We start from the raw sequence: 17,685 nt of genomic DNA, 5'->3' as shown, positions 1-17,685 counted from the left end.
TGTCTTTTTCTTATTTTCTCTATTATTTTTTTCCCCTTGAGATTCTGCCAAGGCCTTAAATGGCTTGTTGCAGGGTTCTAACAACTTATAAAAGGTAAAATGGAGGAGTAATGACTGGTAGCAATGGAGAGTTGCAAACCTACCTAGTACTCTACCCCCTGAAAACAGCAGCACCTGAGCTTTAACAGCAGCTGTACAGTCACAGTAATATTCACATTCATAGACTTCATTTGCTCTGAAAAGGTAAGATTTAGGTGTAGTGCTGCAGCAGCACTGAATCCTGCAAATAGGCAGACTGATGTTCCAAAGCTGACAATACTCACTTTTCAACAAGGTCATAAAGGAGACAGCAAAAAAAAAAAAAAAAAATTAAGCTGATACAGTGACACAAGACCTAAAAAAGCATATTATCTGTGCTCTGATCAAAAGAACACAATGTATCTCACAATGTGAGGCGAAGATGGCACAAGCCAAAACACAAGGCACAACACAGTATGTCATGGAGGGATGGTAGCTGTGGCTGCTGCTCTTCCCTTCTGCAAGTCCAGCCAAAACCTGAGCTGAGTAGGTACTGCAAAGATGCAGGTGCATACACAACACACTAATGCCATCAGCCACACAAAACACAGCAGGATCTTCACCATTCATTACCCACACACACACAAACAGCAGCTCAGGTAATGGGAGTGCTTGAGTAAGGTTCAGGTGTGTTACTCGAACGTCTCGGCTCCACAGGATTCCCTACTCCCTTCCTCTTCAACCGATGAAAACCAGACATTTCCACTGAGAAAGCTCCTCTGAATCTGGATTTTTCTTGTAATGACTGTTGTGCTCAGGAGAAACGTGGCAGAAAATGCACTGACAACTGCAGAAGCTGAACACAGATGTCCAGAATAGCTGGACTTGTTTGAAACACTTCCCTCTTCAGTGTTTGAAAGGAAATAAGCAATGCTTATCTGACTAATCCAATGTCCTTCAACTTCTAGTACATTTGGAAGGATTCAGTGTCACTGCATACAATACTTCAGATTAGTAATAGAAATGAACTTTCATACTTGCCCTGTAAACTTAACCTACTGGGTTGTTTTTTTTCCCTTGAGAAGTCTATTTTCATCAGACAATAACCAGGTGCCTTTTACTAGCTTCACATTAAAGGAACTTCAGTTGTTTGATGTGTAAACAGGCCAAAGTGCCCAACTCCATCTTTTTTTCAGAAGTGTATGTGAGTGCTATTGCAATTCCTGTAATTTCAATAATCAAAAAGACCCATTATTTCAACAGCTGTGGATGAATTCAGGAAGTTGCCACTGATGAGCTTTATGAGCATGTTTCTGCTTTCTAAAACAAGCTTCCACTTGTGCAGATGATAAAGTGGATTTTTTCCGAAATGATCTCACATGGTAGAAAATTCTGCCAATATACGGATGTTGCAAACAAAAATGGTCCCAAGTTGGGAAATTTTACTTGAGTTAATTTACTACCAAAGTACACAAATCTTTTATCAATGATTGAGGTTCTGGGGAAGGAAAAAGAGTGTAAATCATTAGACAAATGTATTCATGTACATTTTTTCTCTCCTCTGCTTCTGAGTTTCAGCTTCCATTTTTTTCACTATGGGGTCAACTCTGTCTGTCAGAAGTTGTCCAGGGAGCCAACAGACAACACAGAAGTTGTGGGGCTATGTGTAATGCCTTCTGCCACCCCAAGTAGGATGGTTTCAGCCATTAAATCCCAATGCTTCCAGTTGTTCTGGGCTTAGGGATGCCAGCTGTCCTGTTCCTCATTTGTCCCTGGTCCAGCATGGGGTGTGACCACTGACTACAGCTCTTTCAGAGGCAAACTTGCTTCTGTTCCTCACATATTCTTTGTGTGTGGAGAATTCCCATTTTAACAGCTGCAGATTACTCCTTAAATCTGGTATGTCAGGAGGTGCTGTACCCTTCTCTCAGGGAGGTTATACTGTGCAATGATTTTTTTCCACAGTTGCTCCATTCACATCTGGGCAGGCTGGAACCTCTTTTGATAGGCATACAGTAATTCATGGACATCTAGTTCCAAAGGGCTAGGAGCACTCTGTTATATTCATGCAAATGGACTTTGTATTGTGCATATCCAATGATCTGTCAGTATTGGGTTCCTGACCAAGCAGAGAAAAATTTCTCCCAATGGAGAATTGAAATGGAAAAATCGAAAAATGGAAAAAAAAAAAAAAAATTAAGGGGAAGGAAGTTTCACCACTGCTAAGACAGTATTAGCTTTCTGAAGAGCTGAGAAAAATACTGCCAGTAGGTATGCAACCCTGGTGGAGAGTCAGAAGACAGCAGCCCAGCAACACAGTTATCATCAAGGAACATGGAAACCTGAGAATTCCCACACCAGTTTGATGGCCCAATCGACAGCAGAATCTGTCTGGGAGTAGAGGCTTGTAGTATGTTATTCAAACCTGTCTTCAGTGAGCATGAATCCAGCGGTAGCTGCTGTTTGTTCAGGTGTGCCAACAGGTGAGTAAGCCCTGGCCTGATGTGTAGATAACCAAACAGACCATGAGAAACCCTGGACATGACACAAGCAACTCGGAACACTGCAAATATTAAGATACAAATAGTAAGTGTGAGAAGCTGAACATTGCTACAGACAGCACAGTGAGCAGAGTCTGGACTTCCCAGGTGGATAAGGGGGAGTTACACAATAACTTCACAATTAATTGGAGCAGAATATTTGGGATTCTTTCAGGAGTGGAAACTTGTAAGGCCAGCAGCACCGCAGTAACTATATCAATAACAGCATGTAAAGTCAAGGTGACTTAGGAAATGGTAGAAGAAATAGGTATGTGGGTACAGATGTAGAAAACCTGGGACTAATAGGGAAAAGGCAACTAGGGACAAGTTGTTTCTTCAGGACATGAAGGACAGAGAAAGGGAGGGGTCAGGGTAGATGGAAGAAGAAAAAGCATGGAAAAAAATCAAGAGATGGTACAATAAAAGGGACGAGTTGGCAAGCTGCTGGTCAGAATTTATCTGAATGAGCCTTGTGCCCCATAGCTTCAGGTCATCCAGTCTTTCCTTTAAACATTATCTTCTGCTTGATTCTGGGGAGAAGTGTAGGCCAAAGTGGGAGAAAGAGAGCACTGCAAGTCTTATGAGTTGTGTATGTGCACGTTTTCATCAGTGAGTTTCAGTCTTGATCTATTGGAAAGGAAGAGGAGGATTAGGTTATCTGTGCTCATATTTATAGGAATCCTGTCTGTGTATATGTGGGTGACAAGCAGTGAAGACACCAATCTCTGTGTTGTCTGTGTGGCTGATGACACTGGTGCTGCATGTGTATCTGCACCTTTGCAATGTGTACTCAGCTTGGGATTTGGTTGGACTTCAAAAAAGGGTCAGCAGCAGCCACAGCTATCCATCTGAAATGGAAGACACTGCCTGGGTGCTAGACTGCACCAGATTGGTCTGTAGAAGAAGAAATCCCCCTCATCCCAGGATTCAGCTGCTTCTTAGCATTGTCTGTTCTCAAATTGTGTACATCCTGCTGGCAGTGTCTCAGACACCCAAGTAAAAATGACCCCTTGGGATTCACAGAAAGATAATCTGCCTGTCACTGTCCTTCAAAATCAAGATGAATTTCAGGATAAAAAAAAAATCAAGGATCTGAATTTGGGAGTTTGTGGGGCTAGAATCATGGGCAGTAAAGCTGAAATTAAGGGTTTAAACTATCTTCCTGAGGCTGACAGAGACTGAAGGAAATATTGCTGGTTCCAATATTGATGGGGGAACAGATCACTCAAAGTCAATTAGTAGAGCCAATATTTAAACTGGTGACACTTCTTTCCTAGTTGAAATTAGGATAAAGCATTGGTTTTTTTGATGTTTAAATTAATGGTTTGCATTAGTTCAGCTCCAGCCAGGCCTGAACACAGATGGTTCAATTCTAAGATTTCCATGATGGATAACATGCCACAGCCATTAAGGTCAACTCTCCATAACCACTAATGGACTTCAAGAAGTAACCCTGGGAAGTGAACAAAAAGCCTATTGATTTTCAGTAATGGGTGCTCATTTTGCTCCTTTCGTGTTTTAGAGCTTCTTAGGCACCTCACTGAAGGCAAGGGGAGTTTTTTTTCATTTGGATGAGCAGATTCTCAGGAATCAACAAGAGAAAAAGCTCTTAATAATCAGCTTATCCTCGGCTGCTTGGTTCATCCATCATTCCTGATAGAAGTAAGCCCCTGGTTATTCTGCCTAATAGGGAAGGGGTCACATTTGGATCCCACCTCACAGGAAAGGGTACTTGAGTGCTGGTATGGATACAGAAATTGCTGTAGGGGAAAGTCTAAAAACCCGTATTGTGCAGTTCTTGGAACTAGATAAACACCTTTGATCAGACTGAAATCCCAAGAGCATAATTAATTACTGACAAAGTTTTTACCCAAAACTAAAGTTACTTATTGAGTTAGTTCTTATCGTTCATCTTAAGTTCCAAATTGATTCATTAGTTAAATGAAAAATAACTTTTTTAAAACATTTAAAAAATAGATTAAAAACATAATGTCTGTAACAGGTTTTTATAGTGAAATTTACTGTTCTATGTGATATTTTAATGATATAAATTATGTCATGGGTTCCACTTTCCCAACAAGCTCACCATTGTGAATACTTGTTCTTGAATGCTTACCACAATAGCTGGATGCAGTGAAGACATATTCCACCAGGAATAATTGTTGATCATGTGGTGGCCGGGTGACACACTCTCAAGTTTGTTGTTTCCATTTATATTCCACAAAAGCTTCAAAAGATAATTGACATTTGCGTTTCTTATGATCCAGGGTGGGCCATGATTTTCTAAAACGCATCCCCATGGGTAAACTGTGTCTCAGTGCTATCAGGCCCTGGAGGAATGTTGTGTGGCAGCTGCTTTTGAAAAATCAGTCATGTGTTTAGCTAAATGACGAGGATTTTTTTCTTAGCATTGCTAAAAGAGCAATATCTCACTGGAATTTGGTGAGATTTTTCACTCATTAAATGCTGGTAAGTTTTTCAAAGTCTTTCTCAAAATATGATCCGGCGTTTCTGAAAATTCTACCTCCAAAATATTCTATGATACCTTCTGTGACAGCCTTTTAAAACAAAGAGCTGTTCAGTCAGCCTTAACATGTTTTGAACTACAAACAACTATACCTATGTAAATTTTTGAAAAACTATAAAGACCTCAGCACAAAATCAGGATCTAAAGGTCTGAACAAAAATGAAATAAGCCATATTCACAGGATGGGTCATTCACACCAGTAAGAATTTACTTCATATTCCAAATAGTTTTCTTCCCATAAAATTATTTCTTCTTATTAATAATGTGACAGCTTCTACAAGCCTGATGACAAAACAGGATTCAGTGGTATTAGGCACCAAACAGAATAAGAGACTGTTACTGCCCCAAATACACTGTCAATTAACTGAAGATAATATTTATAAAAGCAAGATCAGATCATAAAAAGATTTTAACTTCCACTTACACCTACACTCAGAACACAGCAGAAGAAATATTTGGATGATAAAAGCAAATCTAACAGTTCCAGGTAGTGTTGTATAAATGTATGACTTGTAAACACGCCTCAGCATTTTATTGCCTCATACAGCATGACTTTTTTTTTGTATCAGATTGAAGTTCAATGGTTTTCTCTTTCACTTTATCTTCATGTTCTTTTAAAATCCTGGGGCAAAGAAAGAATACATGTGAGAAAAAAAAGTCAATAAAACCCACAAGAGAGCAAACAAAAAACCATTTTCCCAAGAGTATAAAAATATCCAGAGATTTTACAAAAGATGATACAATTTTGTGAACTAACAAACAAACAAAAAAGTACAATTATGGTGACCCCATAACACAACTGCCTTCGTTCATTTAGTTAGAAAAAATTAGTGCTGATTGTTAATATTTTTTGCATATTACAGAGACTCAAAACAGTGACTTTCATCTCTTACTTTTAAGGCTGGAACAAAACTAAAACAAATCTGTCTGCCTAGTCATTCATCAATTACTGACACTTTCACAAAATTTCACTGATTTCAGCAACAATACTAGAGATTTTCCAACTCATAACCGGTGTCTTCACCTCTGTAAGCAGTTCAGAGGGGTCATATTTTCCTGTACCTTTACCTCTAGCCTTTATATAACTTCAAAAATCCACTTCTTCCTGTCTCCTAGCCCCCAGGAAGAATTTGAGAAGTAATGATCAGAGAGAAGAAAGAAGCATATCCAATGTCTTGCTGCAAGCAGTCAACAGTATCCATTTTCAAATATATTTCTCCAAACCTTCAGGAAATTCTTGCAAGAATTATCACAACAGCCAAGGCCCTCAGCTTTCCTAGCAACAATCCAGATGTTTCTGGATCCATACAGAGTTTCACCAGCATAACTCTTTCTGAACCTAAGCTACTCTCAGTCAGAGCAACAGGGTCAGGCTACAGAGCAGTTTAAAAGCAATAAATATTTCATCACCCTCAGTTTCTATAGCTAATAAATATAAAATTAATATAATACAAATATAATATAATATAACATAAAACTAATTAAACAAAGGGAATTCACTGTGTCATCAGTTACAGGGCAAGAGGCACATAAAAAACTCATTGTTTGTGTTTTTTTCTTACCTAGCTAAGTGAAGCACAGACTTTTCCACATTGCACCCAGAATATGCACTGCATTCATAGAAAATTAGATTATAATCCTACAATCAAAGAGAAAGGTCATTTCAATTACTTTTGCACAATGTTTCACTCCAGCTGTAAAAACAGAAATGCAGATATACTGAAGTATGAAAATAAAGAAGGAGAAATAGATCGTCCTAGGATTTTAATTTTAGAGCTAACAGTGAAGAGTAACATAGGAAGTCAGTGTGCCTCAAAAATAACAACTTTATGCTTCTCTTAGAAGATATTTGTTCTATTTGTGTGGAGTGGCTTTTGATGTAAGAGCTCAAATGAAAAGAGATCTTGTAAGGTACAAGTCTCCTGAATTCCTTTGTGATGATCAGGCAATTCCCACATCACTGAGTGCTGGACAAAGCAGGTGAAAAGAATTCCAGTAACTCTTCTTTCATCTTTTTGTACTTGTGAAATTTTTCTGCACCTTCTTTTGCAGACAGCCTGCATCTTTCAGTTTTGTACTCCCCTGGAAGTTTTGTAATTAGGAATAGTGGGTAAATGATCAAGTCTTGGGAGAGATTCTCAGCACTTCAGCTGAAGTCTTATAAAGGCAAATGCAAGAGATCATCTGCACAAGAGCCTGACCTGGCGGTTCTGATGGCAGAGAATTTTGAAAGGGAATGACAGATTATCCTCCATAATAGTCATCTGTCTATTTTCACAACCTACTACAATGAAGGTCATCTATATTGCCTCTGTGGTATTACTACATGTCCTTTTACCCATCCAGATTTCAGATTTCTATTCACTTTCCATTTTTCTCTGTGTCTTATTGCTATTTACAGCAGTAGATTAAAATGCAACCAACTAAGCCAGTACCTTAGAAAATTATAATCACATCTACATATTTTCATTTGTTTGTTACTAACTGTGGTTACTGCACTTATGCTTATTTAGCCACTCTTCAAAAGACATTTATAATTCAGTTTTCAAAGCTTTCCATTAAGATGATCAGGTATTTCAGTTTTGGTTTGTTGGGTTTTTTTCTATGTATCATACTTCCAGAATTGCACAATTTTTGGAAATTTATGTCATCTTCATGAAATTTCAGAGACAAAAAGTGGGGAAAATAATTTCATAAATACAGTAGTTTATTTTAGCAGCTTTAAAAAAGTGCTTCAGAGTTATCCAATATCAGTTTTGAATATGCTGTCAACAGCTATATTGTTTGTTCTAATGAAAAATAGGATTGAACAGCATGCAGTAATTTCTTGAAGACCAGATAGGCATAGAAAAGCAGAAAAGGAAGAAATCAGGTGACGTTAGTGTTGAATAGATATTTTATCCTTTTTTTTATTATTTTTTTTTAATATATATAACATTTACAATGATGCAACCCTATGATTCTCTTGCTTTTCTTAGAAAAGTTTTAAGATAAAATTTGACCAGGTCAAATTTCTTGGTAGCTATGCAAACAGAAGCCTAAAATAAAAATTACACTCTATTTTTCTGCCCAGCTGATCAGAACTTTAATAGAACACCTACTGTGGTCAGTTTATAGGTATTTTATATCAGTCATGCTGAGAGTGATGCTACTCCAACATCTTCCTCACATACAAGTGTCACTAAAGGAGAGCTCTCACTGACAACTTCATTTATGCTGGCATGAATCTGAATGGATTTTTCAACAAATTGCTTGGATGGAAAGATGACAATTTGAACTCAACTGATAATGAGTGCTTAATTCTCTCAGTATAGCAAAAAGGTTCTTGTCTGAAAGGGGAGATGGTCTGGAAATACAAGATGCCATTTCCTTGATTCAAAAAGGAAACTTTAATTGATAGAATAGACAAGGAGCACAACACACATTAAGCTAGGAAATGCCATCCATCACCATCCAATAATTAGCTATTGAACCTTGGAGACCACTGGCAATTACTTCATTTTTAAAACTTACCTAAAAATCAGCAGACATCTAAAGAATAGGGAGGAAAATGAATTATTACCAGAGAGAGCTGGGCAATTTTCTGTCCTGTAAAGTAGCATCAGTCTGAGAATAGCTCCCTCATTAGAAGTATTTGTGTAAGAATGGCACTGACAGGTTTACAAAGGGGACACCGTATGAATACACAGAAACAGTCCTCATTCCATGAAGCACTTATACTCTGCAAAGACAAGGCAGACAAGGCATCTTTTTTTATAGTTGAGGAACAGCAATAGAGAAGGATTTACTGACACATTTAAGATCAGTCAGAAAGTATGTGCAGGGCCAAAATAAAATCATGTGGATATAAGCATGCCTGAGCAGCACCTTTATCATAGGGCATTTCATTTAAATAATTAGCAGTGCTTACACTTATCAAACAGAACATTGGCTGTTCCTGGATGCTCACAATATGATCTGAATACTCTCTCTTGTTGTGCTCATAGGAACTCTTGATCACTGGATCAAGCTAAGCTAAAGAGAAATTTGTTATATGGTGTTTTTCTTCCAGATCCTCTGCTAAAGAAAGTCAAATGGACTTCCACAATCCCTGTGCTCATTCCATTCTCCCTTTCACAGGGTATGACAAACATACTGGAACTGCCAGTCTTCTCAAATGACAACTCCCTTCAGGCTGCCATTATTCCTTTTAAAAATGAATTGTGCTGTCTGCCTTGCAGAGAAGTTGTGTGACAAGTGCATTATAATGGAAGCCCTTGGGTTTCTGACCAAAGGTGGAGTACAGCATCAGTGCTTGTAGGATGTGGGACTGAAGCAAATCAAGGGTTCATACTGCTGAGCTGAAATGCCCCCTGAAAGTACATGTTCCTTTCTGACTGAAACCAATCCCATCCTGTGAGACACTGAAACACTCCCTAAAACTTCTGGACTTCAGGGCCAATGGGCTAAACTGATTCTTTGTCTGAACAAGAAGAGTTTATTTTCACCAAATATGGCTATACAAATTAATATCAGCTCAGCATCTTGCCCTGTGTATTTGGGATCATTCGTGAGTAATTCATGGGATTATTCACAAAACCAGTAACTCAGCTGCATACACCAACAGAGACAGTGGTATGTGGCTTCATAGGAATTACACAGCCATTTAGCAAAAATTAATATTTCATTAAAATCCATGGTTATTATTAGCTCAGCAAGCAAATTATTATAATTTAATTATATCTATGATGCTTTTCAACTAATCCATTGCCATTAATCATTCCTTCTCTTAACTATCTCAGGCAGCACATTCAAACATTCAAATGAGTCATTCAGACTCATTCATTTGATTATAACCATCTTATTTGACAACTTTTTGTTTTACTTATGCAAAACATTTTATTTTCTTGTATGACATGTTAGAATTAATAGCCTGGTGGGCTGTGAGCTCTATACACTAGAATGATTCATCTTTGTTTTACTAGTACAGTTTTTTTAGAGCAAGATGACATGCAAGACACCTACTCTCTGTCCATTTAGCATCTATGTGTCACTTGTTTTTTCACAGAAGGATTCAGTGTTACACCATGGAGTCCCTTCTAGCTTCCAGGGTCTTAAATTTATCTGCATTTCCATGGACACAAGAAAGCTGATTTCCTAAAGGAAGAACCTTTGGGGGATAAAGTTCAAGGTTGATAATTCTCTCTGACAAAAACCAAATAATGGACACAAACCTGAATAGGGAAGTATCATTCCAAAAGGCTATGTGAATAATTGAAATAAGATGAGATCTGGCCCTAATTCTTTCAGTTACAGAGAGGTGCCTAGCAGCAACCTTTCCTGAAAGAATAATTCAGCTGCACTTCAAATTTTGAAAATACTCTTTTTATTACTGGCAGTAAATCTATCTTCAAAGGTGAAACAGGCAAGTATGTTAAGTCCAGCAGACTGCTTAATTTAGGTATATTCCTACTAATTCAGTGAATATTTCAGCAATATTTTGATGACTTATATCTAAATAAATTAATATTCTGCAGGCATTCATGTTTAAACTATAATCACTGTTAAAGAGATTCAAATGAAAAATTGATGGGCATGGTACACATGAATATAAACAAGTATGTGGTATTTGCAGCCCCTTGAATGCTTAAATTATGCCCATGGATCACCAGTGCTCTGGTAGATGCAGACTGCTAACTCTACTTATTTTATCTCCTTGATGGAAAGTTACTAAAAGTAAACATGTTTTCTACTCCTACCACAGGAGTAACAGATGGTCTTCTGTGGTTTTACAGGACGTAGGAGGGAGAAAAGGTCCCCAAATTATCTCTATGTTAAGAATTCTTTCACAGAGAAAAGGGAGGAAAAAAAGAGAGAGAAAAGAAGCAGCAAGGAAAAAATAGAGAAAAAGAGAGAACAAAGAGAGAGAGAGAGGAGACACAATAAGAGTGAATTCTTAAATATTTTTCTTCTCCACTCACTTTTTGGTTTGATTCAGGGTTTTTTTTATTTGATTGGTTTGGTTTTAGGGTGTTCTCTTCATCTAGGCAGTGTTATAAGTACTATAATTATCAGCACTTACATCATTGAAAGCTGAATTGAAGAGTATGATGGGGTTCCTAATCCTTAAAGATACCTGTCTGACTAATGCTACTCTGTTTCTATGAATTTAAGCACATTTGAAACTCCATTTTAAAACCTTCACCTTCAGACCTTGTAAGGAGTTCCCTAAATACAGTACCTTTGCAAGATGGTCTCCCATTCCCATCGGGACCTCGCGCTCCTTTTCGTTATCAGTTTTGTTACCCAACAAAAGAACAGGCACATTCTCCCCAGTCGCCTCCTGCAGAATAAATAGGAAATATCAGCTGAAGTGTCGAATTCAAAAGAGGGCAGATGAAGAGGATAACTGCTAACAAATGTCACACCATAACAAGACATTTAAGACTTCACACAAACCAGGTATGTGCCACTTTGCTTACAAACATGTCGGGAGTTGAAGATGGATAAAAGACAAGAAAAAGACATAATGCTAAGATTACACTGACTAGGGACTTTTTTAAATAACAGTACATAAGCTCATTAGACTCTATATTAAAATGGGAAAGAGAATGCTACACAGGCTCAGATATTATGTGTTTACAGCCACTGCTTTTCTAATTACATGGCCAGGAAAAATAATGGCAAGACCTGGGTACTATTATGCCAAATGAATTACATGAAATAGTGAAGAAATACACAGAATAGGTTCCCAAAATACACAGAATAGACAGAAATCAAAATTCATTCTAAAAAGGGTTATAATTATCACAGTGAGTGCTTTCATTAGGTGGGCTGAATGCTACAGCAGTAAATGGATTTGGCAGTATGTCCAACTTAGCAAACAAAATTAGAAGAGTGAACTATTACAGCTTGGGAAAAAGTTTTGACCACAATATTCAATTTTTCTGAATCAAAATCAGCAGTGCTCCTCTAGCTTTTACCATACTGAATTAAAACATGCCACTGACTTATTAAGATCATATAATTAGCAAGGCCCTGTTCTTCCCAAATGCATGCTGATAGTATTTCAGTAAGGCTACTCATATCTGGAATAGCTAGGACTGTTTGGAGGCATTTAAATGACTGAGTCCTAATCTGAACTTCCAAAGACACCTCTTGGTTATTCTGGAAAACAATGTGTTATACTAGAGCACATGCTCAATAAAATCCGACTAAATGATCTTTGCATATTGATTTTGCCCTTACTTTTTCAGTGCGCAAACAGGAAGTCACACTTCATTCTTGCTACAAGTCAGCCCTTTGTGGCAGCTGCCAGTTTTATTTTTACTCTTTGTCCTGGCCACTGGCAAATTCTGTTGCTTACGCTCTTAATGTGTTTTAATTTTTTTGTTAACTGATGTCACTCAGTGGCATGGACTACAATTTTCTTTTCAAGTGGTTGAAAGGATGATCCCCAGGAAAGTGAACTGTCTTTCATGAGGCAGTTTCACAGGGCTAATGTAGATTACATAGTTCTAAGTTTATGGCTTATGTTCACAGTTTAGCCTATTTTCCTACACACTTATCAAAGAGCTAGTGATCATCAGTGATCACCAGACCACCATCACTGATCCAAAACACCCTTCAGTGCTAGCAGTGATCCAGTTGGGGTCATCAGTGTAACTCCCTCCATGAAAAATCAGAGCACTTCATGCTGGGATTTTCCCACCACTCATTCAAAGTCCTTAAAACCCTGGAACTATGATTTTTTTTTTTTCACAGAAATAGAGATGAAAAACAACTTCACTGGCAACAGTGCAGACCATACTCACAAGAAAAACACGTTTGTGACAGCACAAGAAACAAGGTGCTCTCTGTTTTACCCTGTTAACAGCCCTTGTTCAGAAGAAGGTAGAGAATGACACCAGGATTTAGATTTAAAGTTATGTCAAGTTACCTCAATGCTTATCAACCACTGCTTGACAGCTGTAAATGTGTCTTTTGCTGTTATGTCATACATCACAATGACACCATCAGCTTTTCTGAAAAACTGCTTGGTAATGCTTCGGTACCTACAAGTAAGAATCTGGTTACAGCTCTCTTCAACAGAAGCAACAATCTGACAAGTTAAAATCTATAGTAATTCCTCCATGCAAAGGCAAATAAATTATTTGGAAAAAAAATTTAAATAAAAGGACTTTTTGAAAGGAAGTTTTTGGAAAAGATCCCCCTGCCTTCTTTAACTGATTGTGGGTTAGGCTAGATAATTAGCTACATATCTCACTTACTCTCACCTCTTTAATTTTAAGCTTGGAGCAGGAATTTCCCTTCCCCAAGTGCTCTTCTAAAGCTAGCTAGGTTTTTGGAGACCTTCTTCCCAAGCTTCATGTAGATTATCATTATCATCCTTGCTTTTAGTAACACAAAATTACACAATAGGTGAGGAAATGGGGAAGGAAATTACCACTGAACTCTTACAAAAACCTGGTGTTCTACTATAATGGTATTGCTTTAGTAAAAAAATAAACACCTTTTTTTTTTTCTATTAAGGTATTTTCTGCTATAGAAATAATTCTAGGTGCATTTTAAAATCAGACTTCCTCCTAAAGAAATAGTGCGGTACTAAACTTTTCAGAGCTTAATTAAGAATCTTTTTTACAGACTGGCAGTGGACATAGCAGCAAATCAGCACATTAGTGCTGCAAGGGAATGAGCTAAACTGTGAATCCACTGGCTCTGTTAGGAATGCTCCTATATCTGTTCCTCTGCCAAGAAGCAGGATTGGGTCCACACTTAATAAATCGTCAAACAGATGATTCAATGAAGCGAGACCTTAAAATGCATACAGGTTTTGACAGGCATGGAGTTAAATTTCATCATATGGTCTTTATTTCAAACAAGGAGTTTTGCCACTTTCATCCCTCCAATTCCCTCCTCCATCCCAGCAGATGAGGGAGTGAGGGAGCAGCTCCACAGCTGGGCTGACTACCAGGGCTGAACCGTAAGAGAACCTTCCTCACCGTTCCTGGCCGGCTGTGTCCCAGAGCTGCAGCGCTACCTGGGTGTGATCTACTGTGACAGTTCTCACGTTGTAATCCACACCTGCAACACAAACACAAGGTAAGATGTCTCTTTACAAGCTGTTTGATCTTTGAAAACTGGATCCAGCAACAACTCCAGAAAACTAAAAAGATAGACACTGCATTAAAAATTATGTCCAGAGTCTCCAGCTATCAGAGGACAAGTGCTTTTATTTGCTTGAAGTTCTCCAGCAATAAAATACTGAATGGAAGTAGAGTAGTTTTGTAAAATATGCAAGGTAAGTCACTTTTCAAATCACAGAACATGAGTCAATGGTCCATTTGAAAGTCCACAGCAGTCTAAGCCATTTAGCCTGGAGTTCACTATATAACATCAGTTGTGTGAAATGTGTTAGTTTAGTCTGAGCTAACCACATGAGAGCTTTCTTCAGTTAGTGAAAAAACACAAGGCATGGCACAGGGAACAGTAGAACCTAAGATAAATGCTGAAGACAGGTAGACTAAACATGTGGACAATCTCTTTCCCTATTTATTACATAGAAGATGAGCTCACTTCACTTAGGTTAGTAGAGATAAAAATTAATTTATTTAAACTTTTAAATTAATTATCACCCTATTCTTCTAACCTGTGAAGATGTAACTATTTTCTGTATGTTTATAACAATAGAGTCATAAACATTTATCAGTCACTACCTCCTTCTAATGACAACCTGCATTTTATTTTTTTTTTTGTATCACATTGAACTGTATCATAAAATCACTGAATATCACTGAAAATCACTGAATAATACAGGTTAGAAGGGATCCCAGTAGGTCAGCAACAATATCTCTGGGGCCATTTTCCACAAAAATGGGATTTTTACAAGTGGCATTAATGGAGAAGCATCTATGCCTGAATTCCTTCAATAGGCAATTAAAAAACCTGTATGGAGGATGTATATACTGCCTGTACCTCAAGGGAAGAAATTTGAACTGTTCTGTAGAAATTCACTGAGAACACTCCTCTCCATATTGTTCACTTGACTTTTCCATTGTCTGTACCTTGCCAGCCATAGCCTTCACCTGTGAAACCCATTGATGTGAACACTAAATCAAAGCTATGACAAATGCTTTCTTGCCATTTCCTTTGCAAGAACCCTGGATGACCAGCCAAAAGAGGAAAAAGTTCTGAATTATTTTCATTGTTTTTCCTCTGGAAAATTGCACACACAGTGTAAGAGCTCAAAGTGTAGAGAAGTGTATAAGCCAATGACAGGTCAGTATGGACAGGACACGGCCTTTAGGTCTATAGGAAATATGAACAGACAACTGCAGACAGGTGTCTAGGCTCCCTTTCCAGTTAATGAAGACACAGTTGGTGAAAAACTAGGACATTACTAAGCTAATCTTGAAGTAGATAAGTTTTATTTCATATAAGCTGCAGAATAAGTGAGGTGTCAATGCAGGCTAAGCATAAGGAATCTGGTAATTTAACCCAGCTGCATTGCAATAACCTATACTTGAGCTTTTGTACCTTGATTTTGTGTCTGACTTTTGAAAGCTTGGTCTACACCTTCAGGCAAGGTAAGAATAATGGAGGCTTTGAAAACTTTGGCTTTGGAAACACAGGTCTGACATACTTTTTTCATGATTAGTATAATGCTAAATCTTCAAATAGGTGATTCAGATACTCTACTATCTCTCTAAAACAAAATCAGATTACTTAGAGATATAGCAATGAGATATGAAAGTGGAATTGTTAGTACAGAACAGTCCAGAGGACAAGATATCTGTTTCAGAACTGTGAGATCTACAAGGAAATTCTACCTTCACAGAAATCACCAAAAATTTTCTGATTTATCTCAGTGCTGGCCAGGATTTCAGTACAGAACCTACTCTGAAACATCTCCATCAATTATGTGCTTTCCAATTTAGGAGAACTCACTTTGCATGTCCTACTTTTACAACATCTGTATGTTTCCATTTTATAATACAGGGTCTGATCTCAGTAGAGAATGTTAAGTACTGTCAGAACAAAAATAATAATAGTTATATTGTTAAACTTACCTACAGTAGCAGCTGTGCCTGGAAAAAAACGATCTTCACAAAATCTTCTTAAAAACGAAGTCTTTCCAACACTCGAATTGCCCACAAAAATGATCTTGAATAAGCGCTCAGGGACAGAGTTTATTCTCTCCTCCTTCAAGTAAGAGCAAAAATTAGCTTCCAACTGTTCTATAAATCCTGTTGCCTCTCCAGTTTAAGGCTGATATGGGGAAAAGAATAGATTTTATCCTATCATATTCTTCATTACTCATGAAGCAATATTCTGTTTCTTAAAATAACTCAGCATTTCAGATGTTTGCCATGCATCATTCCAGATCATCTGAAGTGTGGTGATTTGCACTGAGCTCTGGAAGTATACTGAATATGAACCTTTACATTAAACTGACAAAATAAAACAGTTTATGTTCATGGCCACAAATCAAAATTTATAAAACTTCACACAGCTCTGCTCAGTAGCTTCATCCTATACCAGTGACACAGAGGAAGCAGCACATCTTCATCTAGATAACAGAAGCAAAGTCATCATTTTTAATGGCTTATGCCATCAAATTCTTTTCTCTGCTACTACCATAGAGCCAAGAACTTCCATCCAATTACTGCATTTCTACATCTGTTTAACATTACAGGCAGAAACATGGAGGAAAGAGAGAGAGAATTAGACCAGTTAATCAGGCTGTAAACATTTGGCTATGTTTCTGTCATTTCACTTTTTCAGCAGAAGGAACCACAATTTGTTCTGCTTATCCAGGTCCTGTTTACTGCAGGATAAGTGGATGCTGGAGAAAATATTTATATTCTCTATCAAGTAGGTCATCATTCTTTTGTATGCAGATCAGGAGTTGCTTAGGGAAGCACTCTGTAGCACCAGCTGGTTTGCAGGGGGTGCCCTTGCTGGTCTCTTCTATTTTGTGTAAATATGAAGGCACAGGGAGGTAGAAAGTTTGTTTTCAATGCTGCAGAAGGGGAGCAAGATCTTGGATGGTCCTGACATTAGTTTGCCAAAGTGTCAAACTAATATGTTTTGAGGATATGTTTTGAGGAGGGAAAGGAGGGAAGAGCCCTCTGTCAGTGTGCAGGATCCATGAGACTGCTTCCTTCATGAAGATGTCAGAACTGAATTCACTGCCTGACAGTCCTTTGAATGAGACATTGAATACACTTGGACATGTTTTCTACAAATATATAGAAGTCTTAGAGAAAGAATCAGAAATAGAGACTTTCTCTTGATGGGGAAAAAACACAGACAACAAAGGCTTGAGCTGCTGTCTTCCTTTGCGTGGAAAAAAAAAATTCATTCACTACTGTAAATTTTGGGGACAAAAAATACATATCTCTTTCATGAGCTGGGCCTATAGCCCACCACAATTATAGAGAACTTTCTTATTTTCCTTTTCTATTAAAATTCTAAACCCCATTGCAGCTATAGACTACTAGCAGCACGCATGCATTTACACAAAGCACATTCTCAGTCCCACTGAAAACCATTCCCAGCTTATTAGTCTGTGTGCTCTGGGAAATAAAACAAGCTAACATACAATCATCAGCTTGGCAG

General features: G+C 37.9%; 1 protein-coding gene and 1 long non-coding RNA gene across 4 annotated transcripts in view; both read right to left on the bottom strand.

Moving 5' to 3' along the window:
* Positions 1 to 1,427: 1,427 nt before the first annotated feature.
* On the bottom strand, positions 1,428 to 4,811 carry LOC147654307 (uncharacterized). Its single transcript, XR_015284920.1, has 2 exons — positions 4,675 to 4,811; positions 1,428 to 3,185 (listed from the first exon to the last, which is right to left on the bottom strand). It is a non-coding gene; the product is annotated as an uncharacterized LOC147654307 (long non-coding RNA).
* A 461-nt stretch (positions 4,812 to 5,272) lies between these two features.
* CRACR2A (calcium release activated channel regulator 2A) overlaps positions 5,273 to 17,685 on the bottom strand; it is a 52,834-nt gene continuing 40,421 nt past the window's right edge. For all 3 annotated transcript variants that reach the window (XM_023922732.2, XM_086882521.1, XM_086882519.1), the window contains exons 13-18: positions 16,134 to 16,266; positions 14,067 to 14,148; positions 13,004 to 13,118; positions 11,306 to 11,407; positions 6,648 to 6,724; positions 5,273 to 5,707 (exon numbers count right to left, since the gene is read on the bottom strand). In XM_023922732.2, coding sequence (XP_023778500.2) covers positions 5,617 to 5,707; positions 6,648 to 6,724; positions 11,306 to 11,407; positions 13,004 to 13,118; positions 14,067 to 14,148; positions 16,134 to 16,266 — 600 coding nt within the window. In that variant the 3' untranslated portion in view covers positions 5,273 to 5,616. The remainder of the gene's footprint in view (positions 5,708 to 6,647; positions 6,725 to 11,305; positions 11,408 to 13,003; positions 13,119 to 14,066; positions 14,149 to 16,133; positions 16,267 to 17,685) is intronic.

Source organism: Cyanistes caeruleus, chromosome 3 (assembly GCF_971803275.1).
Source record: "Cyanistes caeruleus chromosome 3, bCyaCae1.hap1.1, whole genome shotgun sequence".
In the NCBI taxonomy this organism is placed as follows: domain Eukaryota; kingdom Metazoa; phylum Chordata; class Aves; order Passeriformes; family Paridae; genus Cyanistes; species Cyanistes caeruleus.
The sequence above is the reverse complement of the archived record's forward strand: the minus strand, read 5'-3'. Positions and strand labels throughout refer to the sequence as shown.